At 40.7% G+C, this 18,416-nt stretch overlaps 1 protein-coding gene and 1 non-coding gene across 2 annotated transcripts; one reads left to right on the top strand and one right to left on the bottom strand.

The window, feature by feature from the left end:
• Positions 1-4,474: 4,474 nt before the first annotated feature.
• Positions 4,475-4,581, bottom strand: LOC133095847 (U6 spliceosomal RNA). The gene has a single exon (XR_009701704.1). It is a non-coding gene; the product is annotated as a U6 spliceosomal RNA (small nuclear RNA).
• A 4,403-nt stretch (positions 4,582-8,984) lies between these two features.
• IL17A (interleukin 17A) lies at positions 8,985-11,815 on the top strand. The gene is made up of 3 exons (XM_061194980.1): positions 8,985-9,011; positions 10,140-10,336; positions 11,578-11,815. Exons 1-3 carry the CDS (start codon positions 8,985-8,987, stop codon positions 11,813-11,815), a joined length of 462 nt encoding a protein of 153 aa, XP_061050963.1.
• The last annotated feature ends 6,601 nt before the right edge of the window (positions 11,816-18,416 follow it).

The raw sequence follows: 18,416 nt of genomic DNA, 5'->3' as shown, positions 1-18,416 counted from the left end.
TTCCACTAATCAGATGCCTGTGTCTACTATCCAGGGCACTGGTTTCCAGGTTATCTAAGTGCCTAATAAGCCCAATTCATTATCAGCAATCAGTTTGAAAAGCACAGAATATGAATAAAGGGCCTGGATTACCCTGGATGTCAGCTCCTTGAAAGTAGGGCCTTGTCAACTTATACCCTGCTCTATCCCCAGAGCTCAGCAGTGCTCAGTTCAGAACAGGTGCTCAAGAAACATTTGTTGAATGAAGGGCTATTTCACCCAGACCATGTGGAAGCTGAAGAAATCTCCCTACTTTCTCACATTGTAGACACTCAATGAGCAGATAACTAGTCAGATCCAATGTCTGACCCTCACCTCCAATGTCCGACCCTCACCTCCAATGTCGGATCTTCAGATCCAGTGTCTGACCCTCACCTCCAATGTCTGACCTTCAGATCTGATGTCTGACCCTCACCTCCAATGTCGGATCTTCAGATCCAGTGTCTGACCCTCACCTCCAATGTCTGACCTTCAGATCTGATGTCTGACCCTCACATCCAATGTCTGACCCTCACATCCAGTGTCTGACTTTCACATCCAGTGTCTGACCCTCAGACCCAATGGTTCTCTTTCTCAAAAAAGTTTGACAAACTCTGTCAGATTCTCTTGCCCTGACATTCCTACAAAAGTTAATATTTCATCAATATGCATTGCCACATATATTATTTAATTTACTCCTTTCAATAATCTATGAGTCATATTCTATTGTTACCTCCATCTTGTAGGTACGGACACTGAGACGTGCATGATATAATTTTCCTAAGGTCACACAGCTAATAAAGTGGGGCTGAGATATGATTATGGGAATGTCTGATGCCACAACATGTCTTTAACCAATATACTAAACAGGAACCTCTTATGAGCCCCAAATGGAAATTTTATTTCAAAATGAAAGGGAGATCAGCTCGGTGCTCTGTGACCACCTAGAGGGGTGGATAGGGAGGGTGGGAGGGAGGGAGATGCAAGAGGGAAGGGATATGGTAACATATGTATATGTATAACTGATTCACTTTGTTATAAAGCAGAAACTAACACACCATTGTAAAGCAATTATACTCCAATAAAGATGTTTAAAAAAATGTAATGATAGGAAATACTCCATCTCTTCTTTTTTTTTAGTACATTATATTTTAAAATATTTTTTATTAATTTTTATTGGAGTATAGTTGCTTCACAATGTTGTGTTAGCTTCTGCTGTGCACCAAAGTGAATCAGTTTTATGTATACATATATCCACTCTCTTTTAGATTTCTTTCCCATTTAGGTCACCATGGAGCACTGAGTAGAGTTCCCTGTGCTATACAGTAGGTTCTCATTAGCTACCCATTTTATACATAGTAGTGTATATATGTCAATCTCAACCTCCCAGTTCATCCCACCTCCCCTTCCCCCCTTGGTAAGCATAAGTTTGTTCTCTACATCTGTGACTCTATTTCTGCTTTGCAAGTAAGTTCATCTGTACCATTATCGCTTTTCATATAATCGATATTGTACAATATTTTTTTTTCTCTTTCTGACTTACTTCACTCTGTATGACAACCTCTAGGTCCATCCACGTCCCTACAAATGACCCAGTTTCGTTCCTTTTTATGGCTGAGTAATATTCCATTGTGTATATGTATCACATCTTCTTTATCCATTCTTCTAACTCCATCTCTTCTAAGGAATTAGCTAGCTTCTTCCTTGCTGATAATGAAAACTATGTAACTGAGCATATCTACCTTTTCTCTTTGGCTGACAGGAAGCTCAGAGACAAATGTAAACCTCAATTAGAGTAACTCTATTGATCCCTATGGACTGTGACTTTGGGTTTTCTTTTCCCTGATCTTGACTTTTGACTCTACTATATTCGCTGGGCCTGATTCATATTTTTTATCTACTTTATTACCTGAATTTTTGTTACAAATCATCTCAAATCCTTCGAAGGATTTTGGAATAAAGGAACATAGCATCACTATTATTGATTTTACTATATTTCCAATCTGTGGAGAAGACACTTCACCAGAGCATCTTCTATATTGTCTAAAAAGAAAAACCAATTAGCAATTTGTTCTGAGTCCACATGTTGTATCTTGTCCTTTAAATACATTCTGCGGTTGTCTCTAAATCATATTAACTTCAAAATTGCTGAAAAGAAAATAAAGCTGTTAACTTGATAGCCCAACCTCAGTGTGTGGTTTGGTTTGCTTGTTTAATTTTAGACCTTACTTTTCAGTGACATCCTTTCAGACTTGAAACTTCAGTCATTTACTGACCTTAATTCTCAGGGTATTAGATGAAGTCAGCATTACCAAAGGGAAGGCCACCCGTAAAAAAAATTTGCATGTGCCTGCTAATATATAGGGATAGAATTCTAAATGTATTGGTTTGAAAAAAAATGGAAAGTTCTCTGACCCACTTTAAATCAGTGTTTCAGTAAAAGGCTAGTGAGAAACTTACCTAAGGAAGAGGCTTGGTTTCCATGAGGTTAGTAGTAGTTATTACTCAAAGGAGAAATTGACATGCTCATCTGATGAGTTGGGTTGTGGATGTTCGTGTAGAGATTGGGGAAACACTGATGGATTGCAGTTGTTTTAAGATGACGTGATGTGATGTGTCTTCCTTCTTGTATGGCTTGGTCTCATCACAGCTTCCAGGTATCATCTCAATGCTTTGAGGTTGGGAAAGATGTGTAAGAGCAAGCCTCATTTACCGAAAAGATGAAGGTGTCGTGCACTATTGGGGAGTCACCAGGAACAGAATGCCTGTCAATCAAATCCCTCATGTGGATAATGTCATGGCCCATCAACATTCTTTTGACTCCATAGATTAAGTTTGTTTTTTAAAGACGTACAAACAGTTTTGTGATCTGATTCCATCAGATAAAAATAGTCTGGTCTGGGCTAGGACTAGGCTCCTGCAGCATGAAAAATGAATAGCAGAAGAAAGATAATTAGTCACTCACAGGAGCTGTTCACAGAGGGTCTTCATCAGGGAAGAACAACCCACCAAGTGTTAGAATGCCCAGTGGTGAAAAAACAGAATCCAAATTTTGAAAAAGGATTCTGCCTCTCACCTCTTAGCCCTCACCAGCCCATTAACAATGACTTGTTCAGAAGTCCTCATTGTTAATCATTCCTTCAATTCATCATGTCATATAAGGAGGAGAAATTCCTCCACCAGGGATTCCAGAGGAAGCCTGTACCTACCCCTGGAGGATTCCCACCCAACAATTCATTGTTCAGGACGGCCCTCAGCAACACAGCCGTAGTGAACACCTAACAGTGTTGCCCTGGAGAGGAACACTGACACTACCAGGCTGGTACTAAGATTTTATTTCTTATTTAATAAACCATGGTAATTTCATAGACAGTAAGTCCTGATTCTTGAAAAACAACAGCTTTAACCTCAGAGCTGAGCCTCTGGTATATAACACTATTAATACTTTGAAGTTGGAGATATTATAGATGATCTAGATCTTAAACAACTAGATCTAAATCTGAATATCAGCTAAATCCTGATTTTATCAATGCCCCAAGGCCCTCCAGATGACTCTCTGTTGCAAACGTTCTCCTCTCTCAAAACCATGTCTTCCTATTAAGTATCTGACATTGCTTCTTGTGAGTTGGCCCATTTTCAAAATATCAGCCCCCAGATTAAAAACCCAAAAGGATTCTCTGCAGCTACTCATTACCTTCTCTATATTAAATCAAAATCAAGAGAAAAGGAGTTTTCCTTGTGATGTGCACAGCATGAGATAAAATGACACCCATTTCTTTGAGAAGCCATTATCTTTAAATTATAATATACAATAAGTCCCCTGCATACGAACGAGTTCCATTCCAAGAGCACATTTGTAAGTCCAATTTGTTCTTAAGTCCAACAAAGTTAGCCTACGTACCCAGCTAACACAATCAGCTATATAGTACTGTACTGTAATAGGTTTATAATACTTTTCACACAAAAAATACATTAAAAAACAAACACAAAAAATAAAGAAAACATTTTTAATCTTACAGTACAGTACCTTGAAAAGTACAGTAGTACAGTACAACTGCTGGCATATGAGGGCTGGCATTGAGTGAACAGGCAAGAAGAGTTACTGACTGGAGGAGGGAGAGGAGGTGGGAGATGGTAGAGCTGAAGGATCGTCAGCAATAGGAGACGGAAGGCAAGCTACAAGTTCACTCACGCCTGACGTTGATGGAACGCACGTTCACATCTCTGAAAGTTCGCACCTTGAAGGTTCGTATGTAGGGGACTTACTGTACATAAGTCATTAACGATGGCACAAGGCCTCCTCCTCTACTGAGACCATTGTTATTTTTTTTTTAAAGGCTGTAGAGTAGAAATTTAAAAAGACAATAGTATCTCGATGGTAACCCCACCACCTAAGCAAGACATTTTTTTTTTAACTTAACTTATTTACTTATTTATTTATTTTTTAATCATTCAAAAAAATATGGAATGCTTCACGAATTTGCGTGTCATCCTTGCACAGGGGCCATGCTAATCTTCTCTGTATCATTCCAATTTTAGTATATGTGCTGCTGAAGCGAGCACTATTTATTTAATTTTTTAATGACAGTCTTAATTTAAGGGATATATGTTCTTCTATCTCCCACATTGTTCTCTACTGTAAGTACAAGGGGATGCTGTTTGATGACTTAATGAGGTCAAGGAGCCTTGAAGATCATTTCCCTAAATCAAGAAGCCCACAGACACTTTACTAGGACCAGATGAATGCTTGGCTCCCAGGAAGACTTCACAGCCTCCACCTGCTCCTCCTCTCCCCACCTCACCCAGCTCCCAACTCCCAGGTTGCAGTTCCCCATTACTTTGTGGATATCTGTTTCCCGAGCCCTCCAAGAAGCAAGACTGATAAACTGGGGGAAATCACTAAGGAAAATCATCACCCCTAATTTACTGTCCCTATTTGTTCTTTCACTATTTTCTTTCTCTGAAAATTCAGATAATCAAAGATTACCTGGTGCAAAAACTCATTTTATTGAGAGGGAAACTGAGCCTCAAGGATGTGAAATACCTAAGGGCATGCGTAGTTAATGGCAGAACCACAGTGAAAATAAAAGTGCCCTCTCCTCCAGTGTTCTGGGCACCTAATTTCCAGTCCAGCATTCCTTCTATCTGAACAGACTGCGGTCCAAACCTGAACCAGCTGCCTCTGTAGACAAATACCTTCCTTGCTCTGTGCACCATCTTTGTGCTTCTGACTGTTCCTCCAGCTCAAGAGTGTATCTGAGAAACCAGTCCTACTCAAGACTGGGCACACCGAGCTCCAACCACCACCTCAAAATGGTCAGTTTTACACTTTTGTGAAAACCCACCTTGTTTCCCATCCTTATTTCAAAGCAAGGGTTGGTATTTCAAAGGACAGCACACAGGGTGTATTTCACTGGCACAGGAGGCAGGCATAGGCAGGACAACTAGAATCAGCTTTTCCCCTTCGGCCAGCAAACACATTCACCTTGACCTCATCCTTACCAGACAGCAACAAGCAAGGAATCTTCTACTTAAGGATGGTCCAAAACAGGCCACAACCTTGTCACACTACCTTCAAAAGGATCAGCTGGAGAGTCAAGGTGTTAGCTCAGTATGGCCACTGGCATGCAGTTGGGTCCCAAAAGGAATATTCAAGATTCTGACCTATCCAAATAACATTATTTGTACTGTAATTCAGTCAAAATATTAAGCACTTCCTATTTCCTAGACACTGTGTTAGGTGATACAAAGACTAATAATAACTGTCTCCAGGTAGCTTCACAGTCTAGCAGGAAAATCAGATACATAAACAAATGACATGCAATATGCTAGAAGTATGCATGGACAGCTGTGGACCAGAGAAAAACCAGCAACACAGAAGAAATCTGTGAAGATCTATGTTGTATAAAGCCTCACATGAAGCACCATGGGAGTTACAAAGATGAATAACACACTGGCCTTGAAGGATAACAGTAAAATCTAAAATTGGAAATAAACATATGTCTTAGACATACTTTTTCCAGCCAAATAAAACACAGTACAAAATGAAGCAAAAGTTACTAGAGAGGTAGGTATAAGCTATGTGTTATGGGAGCTGCTCATTTCAGCTAAATGATCAGGAAGGACCTCCAGACTTAGACGACACATTTGAACTGGATCTGGAAGGACAAGGCACATGTTGATATAAACTGAGGACGGGAAAGGGCATTTCAGAGACAGTACTTAACAAAAGGCATGCAGGCATTACAGATCTTCCTTGACTTAAGATGGGATTACATTCCAACAAACCCAATAAATTGAAAACATCATGATGTAAATGCATTTAATACACCTTAACCTACCAAGCATCATGGCTTAGCCTAGCCTACCTCATATGTGCCCAGAACATTTATCTTAGCCTACAGTTGGGCAAAATCATCTAACACAAAGCTTATTTTATAATCAAGTATTGAATATCTCATGTCATTTACTGAATAATGTACTGAAAGTGAAAAATAGAATTGGTGTCTGGGTACAGATGTTGGTAAATATATCGGTTGTTCACTCTCATGATTGCATGGCTCACAGCCACTGCAGCCTCATGAGAGAAGATCACACCACATATCACCAGCCTGGGAAAAGATCAAAATTCAAAACCTGAAGTACAGCTTCAACTGAATGCATATCACGTTTGCACCGTCGCAAATTTGAAAAATTGTAAGTCAAACCATCGTAAGTTGGGGACCGTCTGTGGAAGGAGGACAATCAGGACCCCATGAGCCCAGGTCATGGAGCGTGGTGGGAGGTAAAGCTGTAAAGGTTGCAGATTTCAAATACTAATTCAAATACTAAGTCAAATAATAATTTAAATACTAAGGGGTCTGCATTTTGTTCTGAATGCAAGCGAATGATACAAGAAAAGGCACAATCAGAGCCATGCTTTGAGGATCATTATTGCAGGAATGTTGAAGGCGGGTGGAAGGCAACAATTGGGAAGAGCAAATGTGGTTATTAAAACAGTCCAAGTACACAAATGATCCCATCTACAGAAAAGAAACAGACTCACAGACATAGAGAACAGACTTGTAGTTGCCAAGGGGGAGGAGGTGGGGGAGGGATGAATTGGGAGTTTGGGAGTAGCAAATGCAAACCATTATATATAGAATGGATAAACAACAAGGTCCTACTGTATAGCACAGGGAACTATATTCAATATCATGTGATAAACCATAATGGAAAATAATATAAAAAAGAATGTGTATATATGTATAACAATCACTTTGCTGTACAACAGAAATTAAAACAACATTGTAAGTCAACTATACTTCAACTAAAAAACAAAAACAAAACAGTCCAAGTGGGTGAGCAATGAGTTAGAGGAATGGCAGTAGGTCTGGGAATAGGAAATAGATGTGAGAGACACAGCTGCTGCTGAGATGGCTACGTGATCACATGTGGAGGAGGGACAAGGGAGCTCACGATGACTCCATGTCTCCAAGGTACATGGTGAGGTCAACACCAGAACCAAGGAAATCGGGAGAAACTGCATCCCACTTCCTCTTCCATCTGTATCTGTTTCGCCTACCAAGGTCATCCATCTACCATTGCCACTGAGATTTCAGCTGCTCATGGCCTTCCTCACTGATCAGTCAGGCTCTGTCTACTCAAGAAAACACCTCACTGCCAAGAACAGGCAGAGACAGGGTGACATGTCACCAGCCATGTCTGCATCCACTGACCCCTCATTTTATCAACCTTGTGATAGACCTCAATGTTTTCGAGGAGGAGCCATCCTCAAGGACCTGAAATCGAAGTTCACCTCACTTAGAAAGTGGAGAGAAAAGTAAGGAGGAACCATCTCCTTCTTTCTTTCCTTCTTTTTTTTTTTTTTAACGATTTTTTTTTTTAACGATTTTTTTTTTTTTGATGTGGACCATTTTTAAAGTTTTTATTGAATTTGTTACAATATTGCTTCTGTTTTACGTTTTGTTTTTTTGGCCCAGAGGCATGTGGGATCTTAGCTCCCCGACCAGGGATCGAACCCACATCCCCTGCCTTGAAGGCAAAGTCTTAACCACTGGACCATCAGGGAAGTCCTATCTCTCTTTCCTTCTTATCCCCCATTCCTCTCCTCCTTTCTTGTTATCATTGTCTGCTCTCGCCTGCCCTCCTTTTCTCTACCCCCACCTTCCTGCAGTCTCTACCTCCATTTTCATTCCTCTCTTTGTCCGGTTACATTTCCTCACTCCTTCTTCCTCCTGAGGAATTGCGTGAGTTAACAAGTTGCTTGGTAACATGCAGTGTTAGACGTGCCTTTGATAGTAAATCTCACGTCTCTTGAACCTAGTTATTTGTTCCTCAAGCAGAGTAGACATTCAACAAAGCAGGCATTAAATCGATGAAATAATATGTCTTGTCTTCATGAAATTATGTATCCATTTTTTTGTTTGTTTATATGGCGAGACCATGGGTAGTTTCTGGAATGGTCTCCACCACATCTGGCTAGGGAATCTGGTGAGGAAAGGAGTTATCAAATGGGAAATCAAGGCATATGACCAAAGAAGACTTGAATGTGAGGTCAAACTTTTATTTCCCCACGAGCCATTAAAATAGAAGATATCTCTTATGGCAGTTTCATGCATGCTCATAAATAAATGATTTCTGTGTTTCCACTCAGCTTCTGACAAGTCATAGTTCCTTGAAGAATGAAGAGAAGACATAGTCTTTAGAAACATAAATCTCTGTCCTTCCCATTTTCCTCCAGAAGCAGAGTATTGCCCGTCATGAAGGGGAGGTTTTTCTCTGACCTCATTTGGGGATGGAACTTTTAACCAAAATGGTGTCACCCCGAACTCACTCCTACACGCCAACGTAAGTGACCACAGAAGGAGAAAAGCCCTATAAAAAGAGAGAAGGTAGCGCTACACTTTGTCCATCTCGCAGCAAGCACAAGCTCATCCACTTACAGTGAATTGGGAGAAACTACCATGGCTCGTGTGAGAACTTCATCCGTGGTGAGTCCCGCACAAACGTGCAATGCTCTCGTCGATTTGGGCCAGATAATATTTCTGGACTGCAGGCATGAAATCCTGGATTCTAGCTATGGAAATCCAAGAATACTGTCTACATAGGATGGGAAATGAAACACTTGATAGATACTTGTCATTGTATAGCATTTTCAAGAACTGGTACACATCAGTTTGAAAGGTGAGATTAAAACTGAAAGATAGCTATACTGGGGCTAAACCACACAAGAAGTGTCACATGATGCTGTGCTCTAAGAAAGAATGCTTATTGAAAACCTGTTTCTCTAAGTACAAGGGATTTAATATAATTCTCCCATTTTTCTTTAATCCAAAATAAGATGGGTCACTATCCTTGAGGATTTAATAAGTTGTGGCAGTGACTTTTCTTTCCATTATCTTATTATTATACTATAGTCTTGGTATGCTAACCCTATTTATTCTAACTAGACATAGATGTATAGATGGTATAGGTGTGGTTTAGAGTAAACGGTCTTTATGTTTTTAAAATATTTAAGTTAAAACGTCTTTTTTGAAACCCAATTTGATTACAGAATCAGTATATGTAAATTTAGAAAAACTGGGAAATATACCTAAGAAAAACAAGGGGGGTCCATTTTGGGTTGGATGTTTGCCAGTGGTACCAACAGAATTTTTAACTGATAACACATGGATTTTCTACAGCCCTTTATTTCTAAGGTGTACATTTGATTTCACATAGGGTTTCACAGAATGCAAGGGGAGGGATCGATGGTGCAGGAGGACAATTCTTCCTAGAAAATCAAGGTCATTACTATCCCAATGACCTGAGAGTGATGCATGTACTGACAGGTTGATGACTTGCCATCTTCACTAAAATTACTGCCAGCCAATGAATAATGTGGTTTTTCTAAGTCAAAAAAGAAAAATGTTCAAGACTGGTAGAAATGCCGTCTTAATATTATTTTGTTCGTCTAATCAGCTTTTCATTTAACAGATCTGAAAATTTAGTATAGATTGTCCTTGTCCATAGCATGTTCTCAACTATCAGCAATTCCATCATCACTACACTTTGTTGACAAAAACCATGTAGTACTAACCCAGTCTCCCACCTCTCTCTCCTTTCCCACCCAGTTCCAGTCACTGCTGCTGCTGCTGAGTCTGGTGGCTCTTGTGAAGGCAGGAATCATAATCCCACAAAGTCCAGGCTGCCCTCATATTGAGGACAAGAACTTCCCACAGTATGTGAGGGTCAACCTAAACATCCTTAACCGGAACACGAATTCCAGAAGACCCTCCGATTACTACAAACGCTCCACCTCACCCTGGACTCTCCAGTACGTAAGAGTCCCAGATAAAATCTCTGTATTCTTCTACCCTGTATGTATCAGACTGCCAGTTAAATCACCTTGAGAATGGTATTACTCACTCAGAATCATCCGTCAAACCTGGAAGGGCCATTGTGTAAACCAATGATTCTCAAACTTTCATTCTACAGATTTCTTTGATAGAGCACAGCTCACCCCACCCCCCCATAACACCTATTCTACTAGTTCTCATTGTCCCAGAAATCCATCCAAATGAACGGTGGTCATCATTCTCATATTTATGACACCCCAAGTCTGTTGTTTATTTATTTTAAAAAGAAATAGACATTTATCGTAGGAGATTAGTGCTTGAATTCTCTTTACCAGAGCTCCCAGAGAAGATTTGTTGAAAATAACTATTAATTAACTGGGATTTTTGTGCTTTTTTGGTTGTATTAACACTGGGAAAATATAGCTTGAATACCAGTGGAAGAAGTATCATGCTGGGTATTTCCACCCTTTTTTGACTTAGACAACATCCCCAACAGACCAATATTTGCTGTGTCCTTAGTACATTTAGTACTTAGATGGATTAAGTACAAAATGTATTTTGATAATTTGATTTTAGGCAAATAAACCTCAGTTATATGGAGCCTACAGATTCACCTGACTGTAGGGTTTCTTGTCTTCTTACTTCTACTTACTAAGAATAGTTCAAATAAATTAATTCAGAAGTCGAAGCAAATTATTCACTCAGCTGGAGGGGAGAGAGAAGAGAAGGTTATAAAGGGGCTTAAGATTTTGTTTGCAGCCCTTCATATCAGCCGTGGGCTCTGTTCCATCAACGTGCTGTCAGATAAAATTTGGGTGCATTCTCTGTTTCAAAGACAGGCTTCATTAAGTCAGATTAACGGTTATCTTGTTTCTATACTATTCCTTTAGTCTTTTTTCATCCATCAAATGTACCCTAAACAAATTAACCTTTGTGTCAAATTTAAATCCATTCTGTAGTTTCAGTCTATCTTCTTTTGTGTATGTTGGAAAGAAATTGGGAAAAACTAATCATTGTCTTTTTTTCTATAACACTTCATGGGCTTTGAAACACAAGTTTTCCCCAAACTACTTCTTTTTCAGACTAACAGCACTTAGAGAATTCACAATGCCTATCATTTGCGCCCCTGTGAATTTGTCTCCCTTTGTTCATTCCTGTTTGATTTCCTTCCTGCTCTACGAGGATTTCACTCTCTTCCTGGCTTTTGTCTCCCTTGTAGCCGCAATGAGGACCCTGAGAGGTACCCCTCTGTGATCTGGGAGGCCAAGTGCAGCCACTCGGGCTGTGTCAATGCTGAAGGGAAGGTGGACCATCACATGAACTCCGTCCCCATCCAGCAAGAGATCCTGGTCCTGCGAAGGGAGCCTCAGCACTGCCCCCACTCCTTCCGGCTGGAGAAGATGCTGGTGGCCGTGGGCTGCACCTGTGTCACCCCCATTGTCCGCCACATGGCTTAAGAGCTTCCGGTCTGACCCCCACTCCCCAAATCAGTTAGGCTTTCTGGGGAGTAGACCCAACCCCACTTCTGACCAAAATCATCAGGGTTCTTAGTTCATCCTGTGGAAACTCCAGAGGGAACACTGGTTTAGAGATGGAATCTGAACCATTTTTCCCTTTCCCCAAGGAGGAAGTTTTAGACTGAGTACCAATTTGCTTCTTGTTTGCTTTTCTAAGGGCTTTAAGTTATTTATGTATTTAATAGGCCCCGAGATAACTTTGGGGCATGAGATTCCATTTTAATGAATTACATGCCTTATTTTGTATTTTTTTAAGACAAGATTCCAGACATGGGAATTTTATTATTTAACAGGTAAAACCTATATTTATATGAGCTATTTATGGATCTATTTATGTTTCTTAGTCTTTAGAGAAAGGTGAAATATATGAGTATCTGTACTGCCTAGGGAAATCCTAGATAGGATTAAATAGCAGTTGAAAATTTCTGAGTTTGTACTGCATATGGCTACAGGATTTTCTCCTCATTGTCTCTTAGGAGTGCATGACATGGCTGAAAAGAAAGACTAAACCTAGTTTCATATTTATTACCTTAATTGTGTAAATTGTTGAGGTTTCACAAGAGAGACGGCAAGTCTAACTCTGCTCTGTTAAACTCTTGTAATAAAAACAATTGATAATAAATAAAGTTTGGGAATAAAATTTGTTTCCTTATTTGTTTTCTCATTAAAAGGACTTCCGCGAGCTCAGCTCTTTCCTATTTGGAAGGGTGTGCAAATTTATCAATAGAGCAAAACAAAGCATGCCTTTGAGTAGCAACAACCTCCACCCACCCCAAGTCCAAGTTCTCAATGTTATTGAAGACAATACAGGATGGTGGCCCGCATACTATTAGCCAATGCTGTGGACACGTGCACTCTGGAACGAATTAAGCAAATAAAAATAACGGCCCCGGGAAAATGACATGTCATTTTTAAAGATCATATGGGGGGAAGAAAAAGATCCTCCCAAAGATATGACCTGAGGTTTGACAGGAAGGAGGAAGTTCTGGGAGAAGACATTGTTTTCAGACTAGAGTGGCAGTGTCTCCCCAAGCTCAGTCTGCTTTTGAAGATTAATGTCAACCAGAGATCTAGAAAGGAACATTTCTCTCTTGCTCAAGTCATACCCCTAGGACAACCTCTCCTGCCCTTGGCCTCTGATTCTGTGCACCCCAGGACACAGAAGAGAGCCACTGGGGCAAAACAAACTTCAAGCATGAGAAAAGTTCAGCCCAAGTAAAATAAAAACTGAACCATATTCAATTCCAGAGTAGTTTCAAGTTTCAAGTCATAACCATTTTCCCCCATCATGGCCCAGCGTGTCCTACTTGCCCTACTTTTGGTTGCCCCTGAGAATTCTCAGGCTGGTCCCACAGGCTCCCTGCTTCTCGAAAGACCATCTTCTGCAATATTTTATTCTCGAAACTCCAGCCCCACCCAGAGGCCCATGGCTGTTCTCTTCTTCTTTTCCAATACCAAACCCAGGGGTCATCTTCTCCAGCCCCACTCCTTCCAGTGTTTTTGTGCCCTGAGATCTTGAGTCTCATGACCAACTCCCATCATGGTTTTCACACAAGAGATTCACAGGCAGCTGCCACTGACGGTTTCTCACAATCTATGCTTTAAAACCTCTCCCTGCTGTTCATTTCTCACTTTTCCTTGAATGGTAGTGGTGAAAATAAAACTGTGTTTTTCCTTTGGGACGGAGAGCAAGAAAAGGGCATATACATCCACAGTCCAGAACCATGATTTCCCACTAGACTATATTCCTGGGAATTTTGAGGGTGGGAAGAGGCAGTTGCTTTCCAAGCCTCTTCTCTCCTGATGTGTGTTGCTTTTATTCTCCCTTCATTTTCCCCAGTTAGTACCATCATTCACCCCATCATCTCTGCTAGAAATCTGCGAGGCATCCCTGACTCTTCCCTCTTCCTCGCTCTCACTCCCGACACCCACACATCCCCAAACTCATTGTTTCACTTCCTGAAAGTTCTCAAATTAACCGCCTCCCTGCCCAGGTTCAGGACTTCATCTTTTCTCATTTCCCTCCTGCTATTGGAACAGCTTCCTGCCTGTCGTTGCTGCAGATCCATCCTCCAACATCTGTCTATGGCACAAAATGTGACATGACAAAAGACACCCTCTGTAACCTGGCCCTGGTCGTGCTCCTGCTTTATCTCATGCTGCTTCCTCCTTGATGTTTCACCATGCAATCTTGACTGCCACGCTGTTCTTGACCTCAGTGCCTGTGTCATGCGGTCCGCTCTACCTGTATACCTTTACCACCTTCTCCCTTCCTGTTCCTCTATTCATACTCTGCTGGTATGGTCTGAGTGTCTGTGTCCCCCCAAAATTCATATGTTGAATCCTAACCCCCAAAGTGATGGGACTGAGAGGCAGGATCATTGGGAGGTGATTAGGTCATGAATGAGATTAGCGCCCTTATTAACGAGGCCCCAGAGAGCTCCCTCTCCCCTTCTGCCGGGTGAGGACACAATGAGAAGTCTTGGACCCAGAAGAGAATCCTCACTCAATCATGCTGGCACCTTGATCTCAGACTTCCAGAACTGTAAGAAATAAATTTCTCTTGCATATAAGCCCCCCAAAATATGTGATATTTTGTTATAGCAGCCCAAATGGACTAGGACACCTGCCCTCCACACTCTGCCCTACCCCCACTGCTCTACTCATTCTCTCCACGTAGGTATCATCTCCTTTAAAGAGCCTTCCGGGACCTATCACTCCAGCAATCCCAAATTAAGTCTCTCTCTTCTGCGCTCCAAAAGCACTGTGGATATCACTTATCACTACTCTTACATACTATATGGGCTCTTTCTTTTAACCAGTTGGTGGTCCCTTGAGAGCCAGTCCATCAGCACCTGACCTGGCACGCAGCAGACAGTCAATATTGAGATAAACTTTGAATCAATCGTCCAGAGACACCTCAAAGTCAACAGACAAAACTAAAGTCATGAGCTCTATTCCCAAACTAGCTTCTCTACTGCCTTTTTTATCTACTCAAATGACATCACCTGTTCATCCGAGCGAAAAACCTAGATTTCTGTCTGTCACTCACTCCTCTCATCCAACGAAGGACAAATCCCTCATCAGTTGTCTCGTATCCTCTCCCTCCTCCCTAACTCCAGAGTCATGTTTAAAGTTGCACTGTAAAGGGGGACTTCCCTGGTGGCACAGTGGTTCAGAATCTGCCTTCCAATGCAGGGGACAGGGGTTCAATCCCTGGTCAAGCAACTAGATCCCACATGCATGCCACTACTAAGAGTTTGCATGCCACAACTAAGGAGCCCGCCTGCCACAACTAAGACCCAGTGCAACCAAAATAAATAAATTAATTATTTTTTTAAAAAGTTGCACTTGTAAGGGGATCCTAACTGGTCTCTCTGCTTAACTTCTTATAGTTTATAATTCAATGTCTCTCAGCTTCTTGGGGAGTCTAGTCAGGGTAAGTAATTAAGAGCTGTTGCAACAAGCAAAACTCAAATAAACAATGTCTATTGCTTGCTCATGTTACTGTCCCCCAGGGGTCCTCAGGGAGCTCAGCTCCACTCAGACATTCAAGGACCCAGGCAGATAGAGTTTCCCCCTCTTTGTAGCAGAACCAGAACTGCACTGTCTCAACCAGTAGCCACCAAGCACATGCGGCTGTTGAACCCTTGAAATGTGGCTCGTCCTAACTGAGTTGTGTTATAAGTGTAAAATACACACTGATTTCAAAGGTTTTTTTGTTATTTTTGAGAGTAATTCTTTGCAAGAGCTCAATTATCAGTTGTCCGTGTCATAATTTTAATGTGTGGCCCACAGGGAGAGGGTGCTAACAGTACACTTAGCATCTATCTTTCCTAGGTACAAAGCATGAACAGGCAGTGTATAAGATATTAGGGGGATTGTGAAAATATTCTTAATGTTTTGAGGGGGTTAAGGCAGTGGAATGGTGAGATACTTGTTTTTCATTTTGGTTCCTTAGTTCTGGGGATTCTGACATGTTCCTTTATTTTTTAAAAAATTGAGATGTAATTGACATATAACATTGTGTTAGTTTTAGGTGTACAACGTAATAATTTGATATATGTATATATTGCAAAATGATTACCACAATAAGTTTAGTTAACATCTATCATCACACATAATTACAACTTTTTTTTCTTATGATGAGAGCTTTTAAGACCTACTCTCTCAGCAACTTTCAAATATGCAATACAGTATGGTTAACTATAGTCACCGTGCTATGCATTATATCCCCAGGACTTATTTATCGTATAACTGGAAGTTTGTACCCTCTTACCATTTTCACCCATCCCAATATTTTTTTAAATGTAAAATATCTTGCTGGTTTTTAAGTGAATCTGAAAATTGGGTTTAGACCAAATTAATTAAAAGAGACCATATTCAAATATATTGAACTTTTTTAATTTTTAAAAGTAAAGAAGATATAAGGCTCACACCCAGGAGGAAAATACAAAATACCAAATCAGGAACCAAAATTATATTGATGTCAGACTTTTCCACATTGAACACCAGGAAGTAATGGAGTAAAATCTTCAAAGCCCCAAAGGACAGAAAGTACAGATCAGACAGCACCTGCTCTAACAAGCTTTCTTTGACCACCAGATGATACATTTGTGACATTTTATGGAGTTATGCACTTAAGAGTTGCACATTTCTCTGTGTGTATGCAATGGTTCAATACAAATTTTGCTTAAGAAAAAAAATACGTCTAACGTGTAGCTTCTCTCTCTCTCGCTCTCTCGCTCTCTCTATATATATATGGAATCTTCTTTATCCATTCATCTGTTGATGAGCACTTGGGTTGCTTCCATGTCTTGGCTATTGTAGATAGTGCTGCTATGAACATTGTGGTGCATGTATCTTTTCGAATTACAGTTTTTGTTTTTTCTGGATATATGCCCAGGAGTGGAATTCCTGGATCATATGGTAGTTCTCCTTTTAGTTTTTGTTTTTGGTTTTTTGGTTGTTTTCTTTTTTACTTTTTATTGGAGTATAGTTGCTTTACAATGTTGTGTTATCTTCTGCTGTACAGCAAAGTGAATCAGTTATATGTATACATATATCACCTTTTTTAAGATTTCCTTCCCATTTAGGTCACCATAGAGTACTTTTAGTTTTTTAAGGAACCTCCATACTGTTTTCCATAGTGGCTGCACCACAAGGTGATGTGAGGACACAGCAAGAAGATGATCCAGGAAGCAGTCCTCTGCCAGACCTTGATCATGGTCTTCCCAGCCTCCAAAATTGTGAGTTTCTGTTGTTTATAAGCCCTCTAGTCTCTGGTACTCTGCTATACCAGCCCGAATGGACTAAAACATCGCAGAATAGTTCAAGTGAGGGGTTCCTGGTCGGTGAGCATGCCTCCTTCCTGAGGAGATTCAGGAACCCAGTCTCTTTTTCATTTCACGAATATAAGGGGTATTGGGAAATGAGATCCCTGGATGAGCAGATGCATCCCAAATACAACTCTGCACTGGCCAGCTCTGCTTCACTGGCCCCAGCCCACAGCTCGCAGTGTTTGCGAAGCCTCACTGCTGCCCTCCCTGGATGCTCCTGCAAACTCTCCAGGAAGGTGGAGCCAGACCATGACCAAAATATACAACATGGCTCCTGGGAGCCTCCCGCAACAGTGGGAATGATGTTCTCCCCTCATCAGCCAGGTTTGTGTTCACCACCTGGTTTTCCAAAACTAAGCAATATATCGTCTAAGCATGCAAATATAAGTGTGATACTATAGAGAACTATAGAGAAAAGCAGGACAAAGATGAACACCAACGTCAGGATAGTTGTTCCTTCTAGAGGGGAGGGGAGGACCACCCAGGCAGCAAGTCCTGGCGATGTTTCATTTCTTAACTTGAGTAGTGTGGTTTTGGGTGTTTGGATTTTGTTTGTCTTTATTGAACTCTTTAAACTGTACACATACATTATATTCATTCTTTTGCGTGTATGATGCATTTCACAATTAAAATTTTTAAAAGGTACAGAAAAAAAGGAAAAAAGTGATAGATGCAGCTACACAAAACTGTAAATCTTCAATAGGTTAAAACATTAAACTGAAAGGCAAACAACAAACTGAGAAAATATTTGTCAGGAACACTGCAAGAGGTATTCTCTTGCAGGTACACTCTTCCACTGAAAGCCTCACGAACTTCCCTCCCCTTATTCGAGTCTTTGGGCAAATGTCACCTTCTCAGTGAAGGCATCTCTGAGCACCCTGGCACTCCCTCTGCAACTTCCCTGATTTATTTTTCTCCATGGCATTCACCTCCTCCTAATATACTATTTCACATATTTATTCTCTATCTCTCCTCACTAGAATGGAAGCCCCTTGAGGGCAGGAATGTTCGTCTGCTTTGTTCAATGCTGTATGCCCAGCGTCCAGTACAGTGCTTTCCTCCTTGTAAATGCTCACTAAACATTTGCTGACTGAATGATTATGAAAAGCTCACGTTACATTTTTTTGTATTTATTTTATTGAAGTGCAGTTGATTTACAATGTTGTGTTAGTTTCAGGTGTACAGCAATACATATATGTATA

This window comes from Eubalaena glacialis, chromosome 7 (assembly GCF_028564815.1).
Source record: "Eubalaena glacialis isolate mEubGla1 chromosome 7, mEubGla1.1.hap2.+ XY, whole genome shotgun sequence".
Taxonomy (NCBI): Eukaryota; Metazoa; Chordata; class Mammalia; order Artiodactyla; family Balaenidae; genus Eubalaena; species Eubalaena glacialis.
The sequence above is the reverse complement of the archived record's forward strand: the minus strand, read 5'-3'. Positions and strand labels throughout refer to the sequence as shown.

Coding starts and splice junctions, on each gene's coding strand:
- IL17A (XM_061194980.1), top strand. CDS start 8,985: ATGGCTCGTGTGAGAACTTCATCCGTG. Junction 9,012..10,139: donor GTGTGAGAACTTCATCCGTG/GTGAGTCCCGCA, acceptor ACCCAGTTCCAG/TCACTGCTGCTGCTGCTGAG. Junction 10,337..11,577: donor ACCTCACCCTGGACTCTCCA/GTACGTAAGAGT, acceptor TCTCCCTTGTAG/CCGCAATGAGGACCCTGAGA.